The 16,129-nt window shown below is 37.3% G+C and overlaps 1 protein-coding gene across 1 annotated transcript; it reads right to left on the bottom strand.

Annotated features, from left to right (window-relative positions):
• Positions 1-5,265: 5,265 nt before the first annotated feature.
• LOC124898642 (LRR receptor-like serine/threonine-protein kinase GSO1) lies at positions 5,266-15,735 on the bottom strand. The gene is made up of 3 exons (XM_047412289.1): positions 14,455-15,735; positions 6,295-6,630; positions 5,266-5,736 (listed from the first exon to the last, which is right to left on the bottom strand). The coding sequence occupies exons 1-3, from the start codon at positions 15,733-15,735 to the stop codon at positions 5,266-5,268; spliced, it is 2,088 nt and encodes a 695-aa protein (XP_047268245.1).
• Positions 15,736-16,129: the final 394 nt, after the last annotated feature.

The following is a 16,129-nucleotide window of genomic DNA, read 5'->3' as shown; positions in this document are numbered from 1 at the left end:
TGAACAGTAATTGGTGATGTATCACCCCCCAATTGGTCACGGGCCCACACAAGTTTTAATCACCATTCTTGGAATTTTTAGTCCTTATATTTTTGGAATGGGAGACAATTAGTATTTGGAGGGAAAAACACAAGTCTTGTAACTCTTTTCAAATTCAACTCAAAAAGGTGAGATTAGACTTGTACTAGGTTCCACAAAACAAGGCTCCTAGAAACAAGGAAAGTGGTTGAAAAAGTTTTTGTCAAGTCAGGAGTGATGTGAGCTAGTCCTTTCACCAACAAGTTTTCCAACTTTGTCTTCACCTTTTCTAGATCTATTAACTACTTTAAGTTGGTCAAGATAAGAGAAGTGATGAAGAACAACAAGAACACAACAACTTTTTAAGAACAACAATAACAACACCTTCAACGCCCACTCTAACCTCCACAACAAGTCCACAAATTTCAGTCTAGGTCTTTGTTCACAACACAACTTTAACAAGTTTTTAAGCTCAAATATAGATCTAGATACCTTTAGTGTTAGTGAATCAAGAAACAACAACACTTCTTTCTCTTTTTATTTTTTGATTTTTCTAGCAAGCCCGAGATTGATTTTGTTGGAACAAAATCAACCACAAGTTCTGATACCAAATGATACGATATAAATTTGGTACGTATCAAAAACAAGTCAAAAATAGTCCACAAACAAAGGGAAACCTGAGAGCTCAACAAACACTAAATCTCAATTCCAACAACATCAAGAAACAAGGTGTAAATGACACCAAAAGCACTAACAACAACAAGATATAAACAACAATAACGAGAGGAACAACACTACAATAACAATAATCCAACGGTTACAAGATTACAAGAACAACAAGAACCAAACAATTCACTAGACTACACAACTAGTACATGATATGTAAAGATAGGAAGTGAGACATACACTATTACAAGGTTAAGAACCCAAAGATTTATTAAATCTAAGGGCCCCTAAGACTTAAAATAGCAACACCACACTCTTATGTGACACAAGAGGGATTCCACCGCTCAAGCACCAATGTTTCCAAGCAATACACAACCACAAGTGAATCCACACTTGTTCATGTCCTAGTTTAGGCCTAGAGACCCTCTCTCTCAAGAGATGTGTTCTTTCAACAATATTCAACAAAAACTAATGAACCAAAACCCTATATTGTTCTATTTATAGTACTTTACAAATAAAAAGATAAAATGACAAAAAGGCCCTTTAATGACCAAGTAGGCAAATAGGCACCACGTTCATCTTCATGATCGTGCTTGTATCACAATCTGTGTGGACGGGTTTGCTAGATGGAAAACAATCTCCATATCCAGATGAGGTACCACTAAAACTTGTTGAACCACATGGTTCGACAACTAACTAGGGAAGTATGTCAAAAAGGCTCTTTTGAAAATTATTAATTAGCCATTTAGAAAAAAGTTCTTAAAAATTTGTCATATACTCTATTTAATCCACATCAGCACAAACTTTTCAAACTCAACAAATTCACCCACAAGTTTTGCAATACTACACTTTAACTCAATATTTTCAACTTAACAAATTCATCCACAAGTTTCTAATAATCCACTTCAACCCAATCCATCATCCACCATTATATAATAAAAAAATATCTAGGTTTCCAAAAACATTAAAAAAAAAATAATTCCAAAAGTTAAAAATAGAAGGTTGTTCTTTCCCTCCAAAAATCTCTAATTCCGACGTTATTTTCCGGCGAGCAGCACTAAATCAGTCTACAAATATCATAAGCTTGTCCATTACATCCATTGTTACCCCATTTGTTTGCTATCTTCTCAAACACACTTTCCACCATTGTTAAAAAACTTTAAATCACTCACATTACTCAAAAACTCTTTAGAAAGTACATTACAGTAGCTCAGGTGACTCCAAGTTCATTTCTCTATTCGATAAACCCAACGATCATTGATATTAGAAGCAATACTTTCAATTTCAAGTTTTTTTATGGATATTTTCCCAGTCATTGACCGTGCATACATTCCAACATAGACCCTCAGCATAATCTACCATCGACCAAAGCTTAATTCAAGTATGTCTATTGCAGAATTTGTTCAAGTTTCTGATAATTTCATGGGAGAATGGGTGGATACTCCCAAATGTTGAAAATGGAGATCTTTTACCAAGGTGACACTACCTATTGTTGTTCGCCTTTACAGTTCATATGACAAATTTATTGCAATCGTAATGCAAAGCGGGGATCTAGATTGCGCGTCGAGAGATATGGTGATTAATTATCTAATGCATTTGAGGGAAAAAGTGAATCCTACAATCATAAATAATGATGCACGTGTGTTGATGTACATGATGGATGTTGATGCAGATGGCTTTAGGCCTATTTTAAGGATAAATTTAGATAGAGGTCCTTCAAAGGACCGATGAATTTATCACCATCTCCACCTCGGCTCCTGACAGTCGATGACTATTTGAATGATTACGAGAACGATGACGATTATACAATTAATATGGAAGATGATTCTATGCATATGAAAGACGTTTCATCGAACTCGCAAGATGCGAAAGAAGACTGTGAAATGGGATCCCAACCAGGACATTCCTTTACCGACGGAATCAATCTCTATTATGATCAAACATTTGCCGACAAGAAAGAGCTCAAAATGCTACTAGATGGAGCAGCGGTAAGGCAGTCTTTTGATTATCGTACGGAGAAGAACTTCACCAATTGTTGAAGGGGAAATGTGTATGTAACGCCCCGTAAAATTCGTGCAATACATCGTCTCTTATTAGCATGGGCATGGGATAAGACAGCTTGAAAATATTCTAAGTGTAAAAGAGACTTAGTCTCATTTGTAGATCTGAACCTTCGAAAATCTCATTTTCAGTCCTCCCGACCTCCGTTTTTACATTTTTTTGTTGCATTGCGATGGGGCAAGCCTATAGAACATCTCGGGTGAGTTTCAAAATTTTTGGACATCGAAGGTGGAAAATAGCATGCGACGCATGGTCTGTTGCACGCCTGGGAATTTTTCAGCCTTTAAGTGTTATCTCATTAAAGGTATTTTAGGTATTTTCTTTTCCTTTTTCAGCCTGAACACGAAATTAAAGCCCTAGATCACCTCATTGTTGATATTTCTCTCAAGAACCACCAAGAACACTCTCTAGGGTTTCAAACTCATAACTCAAATATCTTAAGATTCAACCGTGGGTTTTCAAAACAAATTGAAGAATCGGAATCCCCGCAACGTAGGATTCAAGAAGTACCTATTATTTTCGCATATAGAGGTACGTGGGGTTATCCTAAAAATATCATGGGCTAGAAATTCATGTTTTAAAAATGGGGGTTTTGAAATTATGAATATAATCATGTTTTAAAGGTTTCAATAATATTGATTTGTTCGTTAGGCCTCTCCTCGAAGTGATTTGATACATTATATATGTACATGCATGTGTTTCGAAAAGCTCTTAACTTGAGAGCATGAATTATATGAAATTCCTCTCTTGATATGATTTTTTTTAGATTTTGATATGACGTAGATTGTTTGAAATCATCTTGAAAATCATGACATAAAATGTTTTGAAAATTGTTATGATTGGATATAATTTTGACTTGCAAGGAGAGGGTTGTTTATGTTGAAACATGATGAATATAACGGTTGGATGAAAAGAATGATGTGATACTGATAGCTTGCAAGTCGGGTATGATGATACCCTACAGAATATGATATGTGATTGAATTAAATGAAGTTTGAATGCATTGATTTTACATGAGATAGGTGGATTCCCGAAGAAGGCATTTGAGTGAAAGGGCTCATCGCTGGAAACCATGTTTGCCGATAAGGGAAAATTGGTACCCTGCTTTGTGATCTTGTGTACCTGATATATATTATCCCAATTTGGGACTATGGTTAGGAGCCCTGCTTTGTGATCAACAAATTTGTCCAATTTCTCGGGCTTAACTATCTTGGTCTTTTCCCTGATACCTGTCAAAGTGCATTCCCTGCCTTGATATTGGAACTTCATCGTAAGAGTTTGAAAGTTCATGAACAAGTCACCTAGGGGCTTGAGCCATTGCACTCCCAAAATGATTTCACATGAACCTAAGGGAATGAGAAGGAAGTTGTCCTCAAAAGAGGTAACCCCCATCAGCCAGTTGAACCCCTTACATGCCTCCACCGTTTGCCTAATCCCTCCATCATCCACATTGATCAGTTATGGGCTAACAGTCTGACTTAGAATACCCCATTTCTCGACTACCTCTTCTTCCATGAAATTGTGTGTGCTACCTGGATCAATGAGGATGTTGAGTGGGCCATGATCACAATAACATGTCACCCTCATGGTTTGTTAACCAGTTACTCCTTGTAAAGCTTGCAAGGATATTTCACAAACCTCCTTTTCTGCTTCTCATTCCTGCCCTGGTTCAGGTTCGGGATCCTTGCAATTATCCACCACCACTACCTCATAATCTTCATCTACCTCCAATAGATGGAGCCTGGTGGATGTCACACATTTGTGACCAGGTACGAACTTTTCATCATAGAAAAAACATAAGCCCTTCTGCCTCTTCTCACTTATTTTAGCCTGAGTCAGTCTTCTACTTCTCTCTCTATTGAAACTTACAGCTGGTTCCTTCTTTGACCCCATAATTCTGGCAGGAGCAGCACTATAACCCCTTTTTTGAAATGAACCCTCATCACTAGTCATGTGATTCCTTGATACTCTCACCTGAGCTTGAAACTGGGATTCAATGTTCTTAGCCAGCTGATATGCCTGAGGTAGTGTGAATGGCCTATGACTCTTCAAAACAAATCCAATATCCATTTTCAAACCAATGATGAACCCACTGATGGCATGCTTAGGCAAAATATTTAATCTAGCCATAATCCTATCGCGTTCTTTCATATATTCCTTCACAGTACCATGTTGCTTTACCAACTTAAACTCTGCCATGGGATTCTCGTATTTGCCCCCGAATCTATCCATTAACACATATATATACTCCTCCCAGGTTGGAAATAGAAGGTATAGCTTACTCTTAAGATAAGATAGGTGTCATTATATGGCTATGTCATCAAAATGCAGAGCAGCTACTCGAACCTTCTGCACTACGGGGGTATCATCATATGCAAAGAACTGGTCGGCCTTATACATCCAGGTTCGAAGGTTAGTACCATCAAAATGAGGGAACTCTACCTTAGTTAGACGAGTCAAGGATCCATTATGGTGGCTAGATGAAGGTGGATTTGCAGCATGATGAAATCTCCCTCCTCCTTAACCTATGGAAGGTATTTGTCCTGCATTAGTGAAAAATTGTTGACCTCTACTATAACCTTGTTGCTGGTAGTACTCACTTACTGGAGTTTGGAATTGTTGGGAATTTTGAACACCATAATGATAGCCTGGTGGATTCCCCGTAAAGACAGAGGTAGCCCATATCATAGGGTTTCCAGAGGGAGTGTAGATCTCGGCTTCCTTACTAATGGCATTCCCTTTACCTTGATCTCCTTTTTGGATCTCGTGTATGGACTTGCACAAGCTGTTAATGGCCTTCTCATATTGTTCCTCAATCTGATTCTGCCTTAGGAAAAAATTGGTCATCTCCATCGTCATTCGATCGAACATCTCTTTAAGCTCCTTCATCTCGTCAGACATGATTCCCACAGAGCTCAGGATAGTAGCTCTGATACCAAATGTTGTATAAATGAATTTGCAACAGGTAAAAATGCAATGGAACAGTGAAGACTAAAGGGAAAACAAGAAGAAAATTACTTGTAGGATAAGAAAAAGAGAAGATAAATTAAGCTAAAGAAATTTTTCATTCATATTATTTTTCTGAAACAGCTAGTACTATTAATAGGCCTTGGCCAAGCACCTTCTCTAACACATGGTACAAATTACAACTAAGCCACTTGGGGATTACAAAGAAATACATAACAAACCGAGAGGACTAAACGATAAACTTCCTTTCTAATTCTAACTAACTTTTTTTTCAGCCGTTGAGAATTGCAACAAGATTCCATTTAAAAGGCCGATTTTCTTAGGGATTTTACCGGTAAGAGCATTACTTGAGACACCGAATCCAGTGTTGTAGGAATACACTGACACAAGAAATCGCGTCTGTCCTTTGGTAACTATTTCTAACTGAGCACCGGTGAACTTGAGGGAGTAATAATAACCTAATATGGTCGTTTGATTTTGTGTTTTTGTCATCTTTTTCAGTCCTTCAAGATTCTCAGGAATCAGACCGAACAACTAGTTCCTGGACAAACTAATAAATTGTAGATTTTCCAACTTCATTACCCCTTCCGGTATAGATTCATTGAATGAGTTTGATGCAAGCACAAGGATACGGAGGTGGTGTAGGTCACCAATGAACTTTGGTATCCGCCCTTCAAATCTATTGCCTGCCAATTTCAGGATCTCTAGTTCTTGAAATTTCTCAAGAACTACTGGAAAATATCCTTCGAACTGATCCCCGTTGAGGTCAAGGTAACGGAGGCTTGTAATGCATTCAAGTTCTTCCGGAACACTTCCAGTGGGCTTGTTTTGTCCAAGATTAAGGTAAATCAGAGACTTGCAGTTCCCCAAACTGCGTGGAATGATGCCATACAGGCTGTTATTAGAGAGATCAAGAACCTGGAGAACATTAGTTGATTGTCAAAATGATTCAAGTACTGGACCATGAATTTTGTTTTCGGATAATGATATGGACCCGATTGCAGGAATTTCTCCTATCTGTGTATGAAATTGTTAAGTGATAAATCGATGACATTAACATTCTCGAGCTGAGTAGAGATAGGGCCTTGAAGTTTGTTTCTGGCTAAGTTTACTATTGATGGGAAAAGTAAAGATTTCATCTGAATCATTGGAGGTATATGTCACGACCCGAAATAGGGCATGGCCGTGATGAACATCCCGAACCATGAAGGCCCGGAACGTCCTTCTCTATCTGGTAATCATGCACAACATTTATATAATAAAAGAAGATGCGGAAACATAATCTACTACGGAAACATGGTCAATTCTGAATTCAACATAAGCGTGGAAACTGTAAATCAACTACATCTAAATAACATCTGATTCAGTCTGCGAAATCTCTACTACATGAAAATCTGACAACTGTCTGAAACTGGGACAAGGCCCCCAGTAGACCAAAACGATAATAAGTATCATAATCTGAAAAGGCAGGCCTTCTAGAATAGAGAAGGCTCACTAACTGGGCACTGCAACTCTGATAAAATCTACTGCCTTTTCTAGACCCCTAGACTAAACCTCAGAACCTGGAGGGAGGAGGGGGGTCAATACAGATGTACTGGTACACAAAGTAATTCAAAATAAAGCTTTTATATAAATAAAATAAGGAGAAATCAAATTGTCAAAACATCATGCATGACATAGTTCTAAAACACATGGGCATTATAAATCATTCGGGGCAATGCAGTTCTGTTCTTCGTATTAATTCTGAGCTAGATGGTACACCCCTACAATTCTAAAATCCCACGGGCTGTATGGAATCCTCCATTTAGTATATAGTAGGACCTTTAATTCTATATATACAAAGAGTTATGATCGATTGAAGTTGACCCATGTTTCGACGCTCACTAAAACTCGAACAATAGGAAAGCTTTCAACTTGACCTTAAGTTAGGGGACCTCTATGATCTCAATTCATGCTCAAATAGGTTACCATACTCCATAATTGATTAACATGCCAAATTTTCATAGGATTTAAGGCTTTTGGATCATCTACGCATAGAAATAACTTTTTTCGTTCTAGCCCGAAATACGGGGTGTTACATTATCTCCCCCTTGGGATCATTCGTCCTCGAATGATGGGTAGGAATGTTGAATCTTAAAGATATGGAATAACGCAGACATGATGTGTCTTTTAAGAAAAGATATAACTGATCTAAAACATTTAAAGAGCTAACTTGACTTTACTTGCTTTAAGGAGCTGATTCATGCTGAGAATTTAGGATTCCCTTGAAGCGATCATGATGAAATCATACATATTAAATTGAGAAATGATAACTTATGCAAGTACGAATCATAAGACAAATGGACTTAGATCGTATAAGGGTATTACACTGTCTGAGCGAACATACTTGGAAAATTTTGAAATTGTGTGCTGAACTCTTATGAACAGAGTCATGACTAAATTGCTGAATCTGAAACATGATGCTTGGACTGAACTGAATTTGCAATTTACATGGGGAATAGATTATCTCCTGGGATGGTCACAAGCATGAGACTTCGAATAGTAGGACTGGGCGAAAAGGTGAGAAATCACAGTAACTTGCTTGCCCGACTGTTAAACTGAATTGTTGGTTATACATGCGGAATTATACTGGAACCTATACTTAACTGGAGTATCTCTTCACCACTCTTTCTAAAGAAGTCATAGTAGTGTTAGGGAACAAAGAACCTTGGGCATGATTTACACGAGGCACCCAACCAAGGAATAACAACAATGACACTACTCTATAGCATGGAATAGAATTACCAGGCCCTAGGCCATGCAACTTCTTACTTTCAAGCTTAGCACACTTCTTGAGTATCCCTTAACTACACTATTCTCCTTAATTACCATACTCATTGATTCAAGTTATAATCCTCATAAATCTTTCTACAAATGTCTAAAGTGGCTTAAATCCTTTCACTGTGATCAAGCCTAACTTCAAATCACAAAATACAACATGCCATACCACGATACTAGTATAAACCATATGATTCAACCTTCTATATATCTTTTTAAAGATCACACCCTAAGAATAACGTGCTTTACCACTTCAATGACCAACCCTGAACTCTTACTATGGATTCGCTAGCGTATATTGCATTCCTCCACTTACATCCCAACATGTCATTCAAGCCTATCCTTATAACCACATACTTATAACCACATACGAACTTTAAGGCAACATTAATCAAGGCGTACTTCATATATTCTCTAAATCACCATCAATACAACTCCCACGCGCTACCCCAAGAACATACACACACAAATTTCCATTAACCATCACATGTATCAAAGGCTTTGCCCCAAATCTTACTTCATACTTATGGCCTCATCCAAAACAAGCATACAATGATCTTTCATCGACAAAAACCATTCGCTCATCACCACTATCATTACATAAGGAGTCACCAAAAGGTTAGAACATAAAACCTTGAAGCATGGAAGGATATTATATGAGACTTGACACTTAGCTGAGGCCTGAGGAATAATAAATCAACATCAGGGATTTATCAAAGTAAATCTGAATTGAGGGCATACTCGCCAATCATTTGGCGTAGAGCATGAGTTATGGAAACTGAGCACACTATAACACGTAAATACATGAGTCATGAGCTACATGACCTCAATTTGGAGTTCATAACATATGGAATGTGATTCCAACTACTGAATGAACTGAAACTCCTCTTTTTAGAAATGGAAGAGCACGTGATTCTCTATCATATACATGAACATGAACAATGATCATGGAATTGAAACGTGAGGCATGAGTAGGTATTGGGATAACTGAAAAATACTGAGATAAGAATGGGTTGAGTCTCACCCTCACTTTCTGACGTTCTATATCATACTATATTACTACAAGAATCTGAGAGCCTTACTTGGTTATTCATTCTATCATCTCCTCCTTAGCTTAAAGCCATCATCTTAAGTTTGAGAGATCCCATACTAGATTCTAACTGAACTACACTTACTACACTCTAGGGTCTGGAAAACGACAATACACGTAATTAATAGAACTTAACCCAAATGACTACACATGAAAGTGAGAAAACCCACTGCTAATATTACCTTCCGAGATACACTCTATCATTCTATAGTCTCAATAGTCATCATATAGTACTTGAAAACTTACCAACTTTGAATCTTAATGAGTATCCCCATAGTTGAAGTGCACACCATCTAGTGCTTCTACTCCTATTTCTATCAGCTCAGTCTTCAAAACTCAAACTTAGATTCTAACACTTAACATGGATATCCCCAAGCCTTTGATGAACCATACTACTTCCATCACAGTATATTAATATCGCGACTCCAAACTTATATCTCTATACTATAAGAATCAAGATCATATAAGAAGGCACCACACTATCAATCAAAACTCCTTAACTTGGCTATCTAGCACACGATATACCATATAACTAGTCTTTCTCCACCTAGGAACTCAGTAGTACCACTTGCCACACATAACATGTAATAGTCTTAGAAAATATCGCAACTCCATATCACCTTGGGCATACTTCTACCTCATACATACAACATCATACTTCATTATGAATCAAATAAACTTAAGCTCTTGCATACACTATTCAAACCTATTAGATCACTTCCATATAAATAGTACATTAATTAAGAAATCATCACATCCACCTTCATAGCCATCAACTGATCAAACTCAGTGTCTAGTGCTAAACATGATTTACAACCCAACCTTAAGCATAATTCTCACTTGGAAACCATGAAATAAACATCATGAAACACCGGTACACTAGAACTTCATAACAATAATAATCGATCATGATCTTACAGTTTTCCCTATCATAACTGATTAGCACGCACTATTTCAACACATCAAGCCTACTAATTTATTCCCACAAAACATACATCATTAATCTCATGCCACTATTCTTACATCCACATCCTACATTAAATTCAAGCCAATGGTCTAGCATCAATCATCTACCACCAATGAAGAAGGCAACATAATATACTAGTCCGTCAAATTTGAACATTCTATCCAAATACCTCAAAAATCTACTACATACCTTCTCACAAATAGTACTAGTTTATAACTACCAACAAAAAGAAGGTCAGGGGGGGAAATAAAGTATCATAATAGACATGATCAACCTTAATCTTATATTATAACCCCATACAATCTTATATACTTATACGGCTTTCTCACATCACACTTACTTACCCAAGCGTACATTTAGACTACCTTTAAATTCCACAAACAACCATGAGTCTATAGTTATAACTTACTAGCTCATCTAGCCATTTTCATACATCAAGCAAACAACAATTCACCTTAACTAATAACTCCTTCTCTACCTTCTATTAAACTAACACCCAAGGACGTATCACTTCATTACCATCTCAATCTCATACGAAAAGATTCGACCACACATATATCCAACCAACACAAGAACAAGAAGATAAATAACAAGTTGCTAATGAATTAAAATAGGCCTCTCACGGCTTTACTAGACTTTCAGTTTCAAAAACACAATGATAACAAGATTACAAGTGATAAAAACTTGACACACAATATCAATGATATAAAAAATACACATCTTACTCTGTATAAATAAAAAATCTGAGTCAAAAACTTCCCCCTCAGACTACCATACAATCCACACCTGCTACTAGCTACCACATTAGTCTATCACTATAAAAGGGTAAATTATCCTCAAACATCGGTTATTCAACTAAAATATTTATTTGCACAAAAGCTACCCTCACTCTAACTTCTAACTTTGTGACTTCACATCACCAACTTCTTGATCCAACATCACTACCAATAGGTCATGACACTGACACTTAACTTATACTACTACTCGGGTGGAAATACAGTTCCAACATCTTGCTACATCTCATTCCCTCTTAAGCATGACATTTGCAACATAATTTTTTTTTTGAAAAGGACTGAATACCCTTAATACTGCAGGCTGAGAAGCATGATTTCATCAGAACCAAAGTTCTCACTAGAATCAATACACTCTGAAGCACTAACAGACTCTTCTCAAGTCCTTGCACAATTTCAGAATCTTATATGGCTAAATAAAAAGGACCATACTATTTAAACTCTAAACTTCTGCACTTGATTCACCTCAACAATGAGACACATCTGAGCATATCAAAGTAAGGAAAGAATTGGGATAACTTTACTTTCATATGGGCGACACCATAGCATGAATTAGAATATGAAAAAGTAACATTCTGGCTTTATTGCACGAACTAGAATATGAAGAAAGAGGGACATTCCTAAACTCCTAGTAGCCTCCTGCTTATAAGTGTGGCGCGCTACACACCCATAAACAAGATGCTACCCGATGCGATTTCGCAATCACCCTGGGACCATGAACCATGCTCTGATACCAAGTTTGTCATGATCCAAAATAGGGCCTGGCCGTGACGAACATCCCAAACCATGAAGGCCCGAAACGTCCTTCTTTATCTGGTAATCAAGCACAACATTCATATAATAAAAGAAGATGCGAAAACATAATCTGCTATGGAAATATGGTCAATTCTGAATTCAACATAAGTGTGGAAACTGTAAATCAACTACATCTAAATAACATCTGACTCAGTCTGTGAAATCTCTACTACATGAAAATATGACAACTATATGAAACTGGGACAAGCCCCCCAGTAGACCAAAACGATGATAAGTGTCATAATCTTACAAGGCAGGCCTTCTGGAATAGAGAAGGCTCACCAAATGGGCACTGCAACTCTGTCTGATAAAATTTACTGCCTTTTCTAGACCCCTAGACTGAGCCTCAGAACCTGGAGGAAGGAGGGGGGGGTCAATACAGATGTACTGGTACGTAAAGTAATCCAAAATAAAGCTTTTATATAAATAAAATAAGGAGAGAGCAAATTGTCAAAACATCATGCATGAAATAGTTCTAAAACACATGGGCATCATAAATCATTATGGGCAATGCAGTTCTGTTCTTCGTATTAATTCTGAGCTAGGTGGTACACACCCCTACAATTCTAAAATCCCACGGGCTGTATGGAATCCTCCTTTTACTTGGCTGGGAAGCCCCCAACCCAAGTGTGCCGCAAGGGTTGGAGTTTCTATTCTGATACACCACACGGCACTAGGCCAGCGTAATCTAATATATCCGGATCAACAAATCACGGTTTCTGGCAATGAGTTGGTCTGAACTCATGCCTTCTTTGGGGAACCACATAAGCTCTCTTTATGCCCAATTTTATCCTGTTCTGAATCATGCATTTTTCTAGTTTCAACATGTGAAAAATCTGATTTCAAACGTGCACTTTATTCTGTTCTGAATTATCATGGCATAATCTGAATTGGTGTCGTCACACCAAGACTTACAAGTCCTATTTCTGAGCCATAATGCATCATGCATAATTCTTTCATTAAAACACAGTTCAAACCACCCAAACATGCAAACAATATAAAAGATTTCATGTTTCGAGAACACAAGTCAAAACTATGCTGAGATTGTTCAAGCATATGGTGGTCATGTGCTTTTGGCAAAATCATGCACTCTTTCATTATATGATTATTTTCAACATTTATCGATATGCACAACCCTCTCTTTCGAATTCAAAACCATAAATCAATTTGTAGCATTAATCAAGATATTTCATATCATGTTTTTCAAGATACATTCAAAACAATCCATATCATAAGAAAATTGGAAAAAATCATACCAAGAGAGGGATTCATGTGAGTCATGCTCTCAATTCATTCATAAATCATAAAACATATGCATACATATATATATATATATATAATTTCAAATCAATTTGGGGGAAGGTCAAATGACCAAAACAATACCGTCAAGATTTCTAAAAAATGAATGTATTCATAAATCTGAAAACCCCTTTCTTAAAATCATGATTTCTATACCCATGAGATTTTAGGAAAACCCCGCGTACCTCGATTATGGAGAATAATGAATGATTCTTGAAGCCTATGGTTTGGGGATTCCAAATCTTCAATCAATTTGAAAACCCATGGTTGAATCTTGATTTATTTGGGTTTTTAGTTTGAAATCCTTGGAAGTGTTCTTGAGAGAATTCGTGAGAATGTGGATGTACTTTGGAGAATTGGGGACTGAATTTCGTGTTTATGGCTGAATAAGGATGGAAAAGGACCATTTTGCCCCAAAAATGGAGTGTTTAAGTCACTTGGGTCATAATGTATGCGGTGCACACCTTATCACATAAGATAGGTTGTGCGGCACACACTTTATCGCACACATTAGGGTGTGCGTCACACCTTATGGCATAAGTTAGGGTGTGCGTCGCACACCTTATGCTGGGCGACACACTCCACTTTGCAAAGCCATAACTTCTTGCTCGGGTGTTGGATTTTGGTGAAATTGGTATCTTTGGAAAGATAATTCAAAGACCTTTCATTTGATACATATTATTCCCTCTAATTCTATATATACAAATAGTTATGGTCAATTGAAGTTGACCCATGTTTCGACGCTCACTAAAACTCGAACGATAGGAAAGCTTTCAACTTGACCTTGAGTTAGGGGACCTCTATGATCTCAATTCATGCTCAAATAGGTTCCCACACTCCATAATTGATTAACATGCCAAATTTGCATAGGATTTAAGGCTTTTGGATCATCTACGCATAGAAATGACGGTTTTCGTTCTAGCCTGAAATGCGGGGTGTTACAGTATAACTCCCTCGAAGTTATTCATCGATAAATCTAGTACAGATAGGGCTGGTAGATTGAACAACCAGTATGGTATGGCTCCTGATAGACTGTTGTTCGCCAAAAGTAAAATCACGAGGCTCGTCAGATTTGAAAAGAACTCTGGGATTTCTCCTCTCATTTTGCAAGATGTAAATTCCAAAAGCGTGGGCTGGAAAGTTTGCAGAATGGGTTGATGCTGAACATCGTTTTCCACTGACAATCCGTTAATTCCAAAAGAAAGCATACCCAATTTAGACTTCTGGATCAAAGACAGTGGCATATTACCATTCAGGTTATTATTCTGAACAGAAAGATACGAAAGCTTAGGAAGCTGAAGTATGCACGAGGGAACGCTTCCTGTTAGCTCGTTCCATTGTACGTTCAGGTAATCCAGTGAGAGGATTTGACAAATCAAAGTAGGAATATACCCTCGTAAACCATTCTGGATCAGAGATAAGTATCGAAGGCTTATCAAACTGGACAAGGATACAGGAAGTTGGCCTGTGATATTGTTGTCATTGAGCGTCAGCATTCTTAACTTCTTAAGTTTTGTAACTGAAGAAGGTATAGACCCTTGGATCGAGCATCCGTCAGCCTGGAAAAAAGTTAACGAAGTTGAGTTGCTTAAAGAAGGAGGAAGCGTTCCGCCTAAATGAGAGAAACTTATGTCGAGAAACTTCAACTTTGACAGATATCCATAGCTTATAAAAGATAAAAATGAGCCAACATCTAACTTCGGTTGTAATGTCAAGCTAACAGAAACAGAAGACAAATCGGGGACTAAATTAGCACACGATAGATCAAGAGACCGTAGAGATGTAAGGTTTGAGAATTGTGTACTGATGGAATCTTGAAACATGGCATTCGACAGATTGAGATAAGTCAACTTTGTTAAGTTCGATATCTCAACAGGTAACTTTGTGAACACGAAGTTGTTGAAACTCAGGTCGAGATATTGGATATGATCAAGAGTGAAGAGCAATGGATATACAGTACCTTTAAGGGAAAAATCGGACGTGTTGTTAGAATTTGAAACAACTTCCTTATTGACATTGATCATGACTTCATCCGGATGAGGATTCCGAAGATTGACAACTACAACACGACCTGAACTCGAGCACTTGATTCCTTTCCAACTGCAACAGTTTTCGCCTTTCCATGTAGATAACCGATTAGATGGATCAGTCAGCAAGGATTTGAAGCTCATTAGGGCTGCTCTTTCTCCATCATAGCAACCACCAACGAGCGAAAAACAGTAAAATAGAGTAGCAAATATAAGGAAAACTTTCTTTAACCACATGATTTCAAGATGATGAACAATATCCTAGATTGTCAGGTATTAAGGTTCATGGAGAAAAAGGCATTATTTGGTTTAGACTTATACTATTGAATTGAAAAAGATTGCATTCCACAGTCAATAACTTGAAGTATAATAATGCATAATTCACCAAGAGCTTGATTTAATTAAGAAAAAATGGACTGTGTTTGGTAAGTGTCTTCATTTCACTATTACTACCAAAAATTATCAAATTGTTTAAAAATAAGTGGGATGACTTTGACAAAGTCCTCTATCACATCATCTAGATTGAAAAATTGGCATGCCTTAAGTATAGATTTTGGATTTCATTAAGGAGAAATGAAGGGAATTAATAGGTGTTTTTGAAGAGGGGCTTTTGTGCTTTTCTTGTGGTTGA

Source organism: Capsicum annuum, chromosome 5 (genome assembly GCF_002878395.1).
Source record: "Capsicum annuum cultivar UCD-10X-F1 chromosome 5, UCD10Xv1.1, whole genome shotgun sequence".
Classification (NCBI taxonomy): domain Eukaryota; kingdom Viridiplantae; phylum Streptophyta; class Magnoliopsida; order Solanales; family Solanaceae; genus Capsicum; species Capsicum annuum.
Note: the sequence above shows the minus strand (reverse complement) of the source record. Positions and strands in the feature narration are given on the sequence as shown.

What these genes read in the sequence shown, in the direction of transcription:
- LOC124898642 (XM_047412289.1), bottom strand. Translation starts at nt 15,735, where the DNA reads ATGTGGTTAAAGAAAGTTTTCCTTATATTTGCTACTCTATTTTACTGT. An exon ending in TCAATCTACCAGCCCTATCT is followed by an intron (nt 6,631 to 14,454) that starts GTACTAGATTTA and finishes AATGTTCTCCAG; the next exon opens with GTTCTTGATCTCTCTAATAA. An exon ending in ATGAATCTATACCGGAAGGG is followed by an intron (nt 5,737 to 6,294) that starts GTAATGAAGTTG and finishes TTTTCCCTTTAG; the next exon opens with TCTTCACTGTTCCATTGCAT.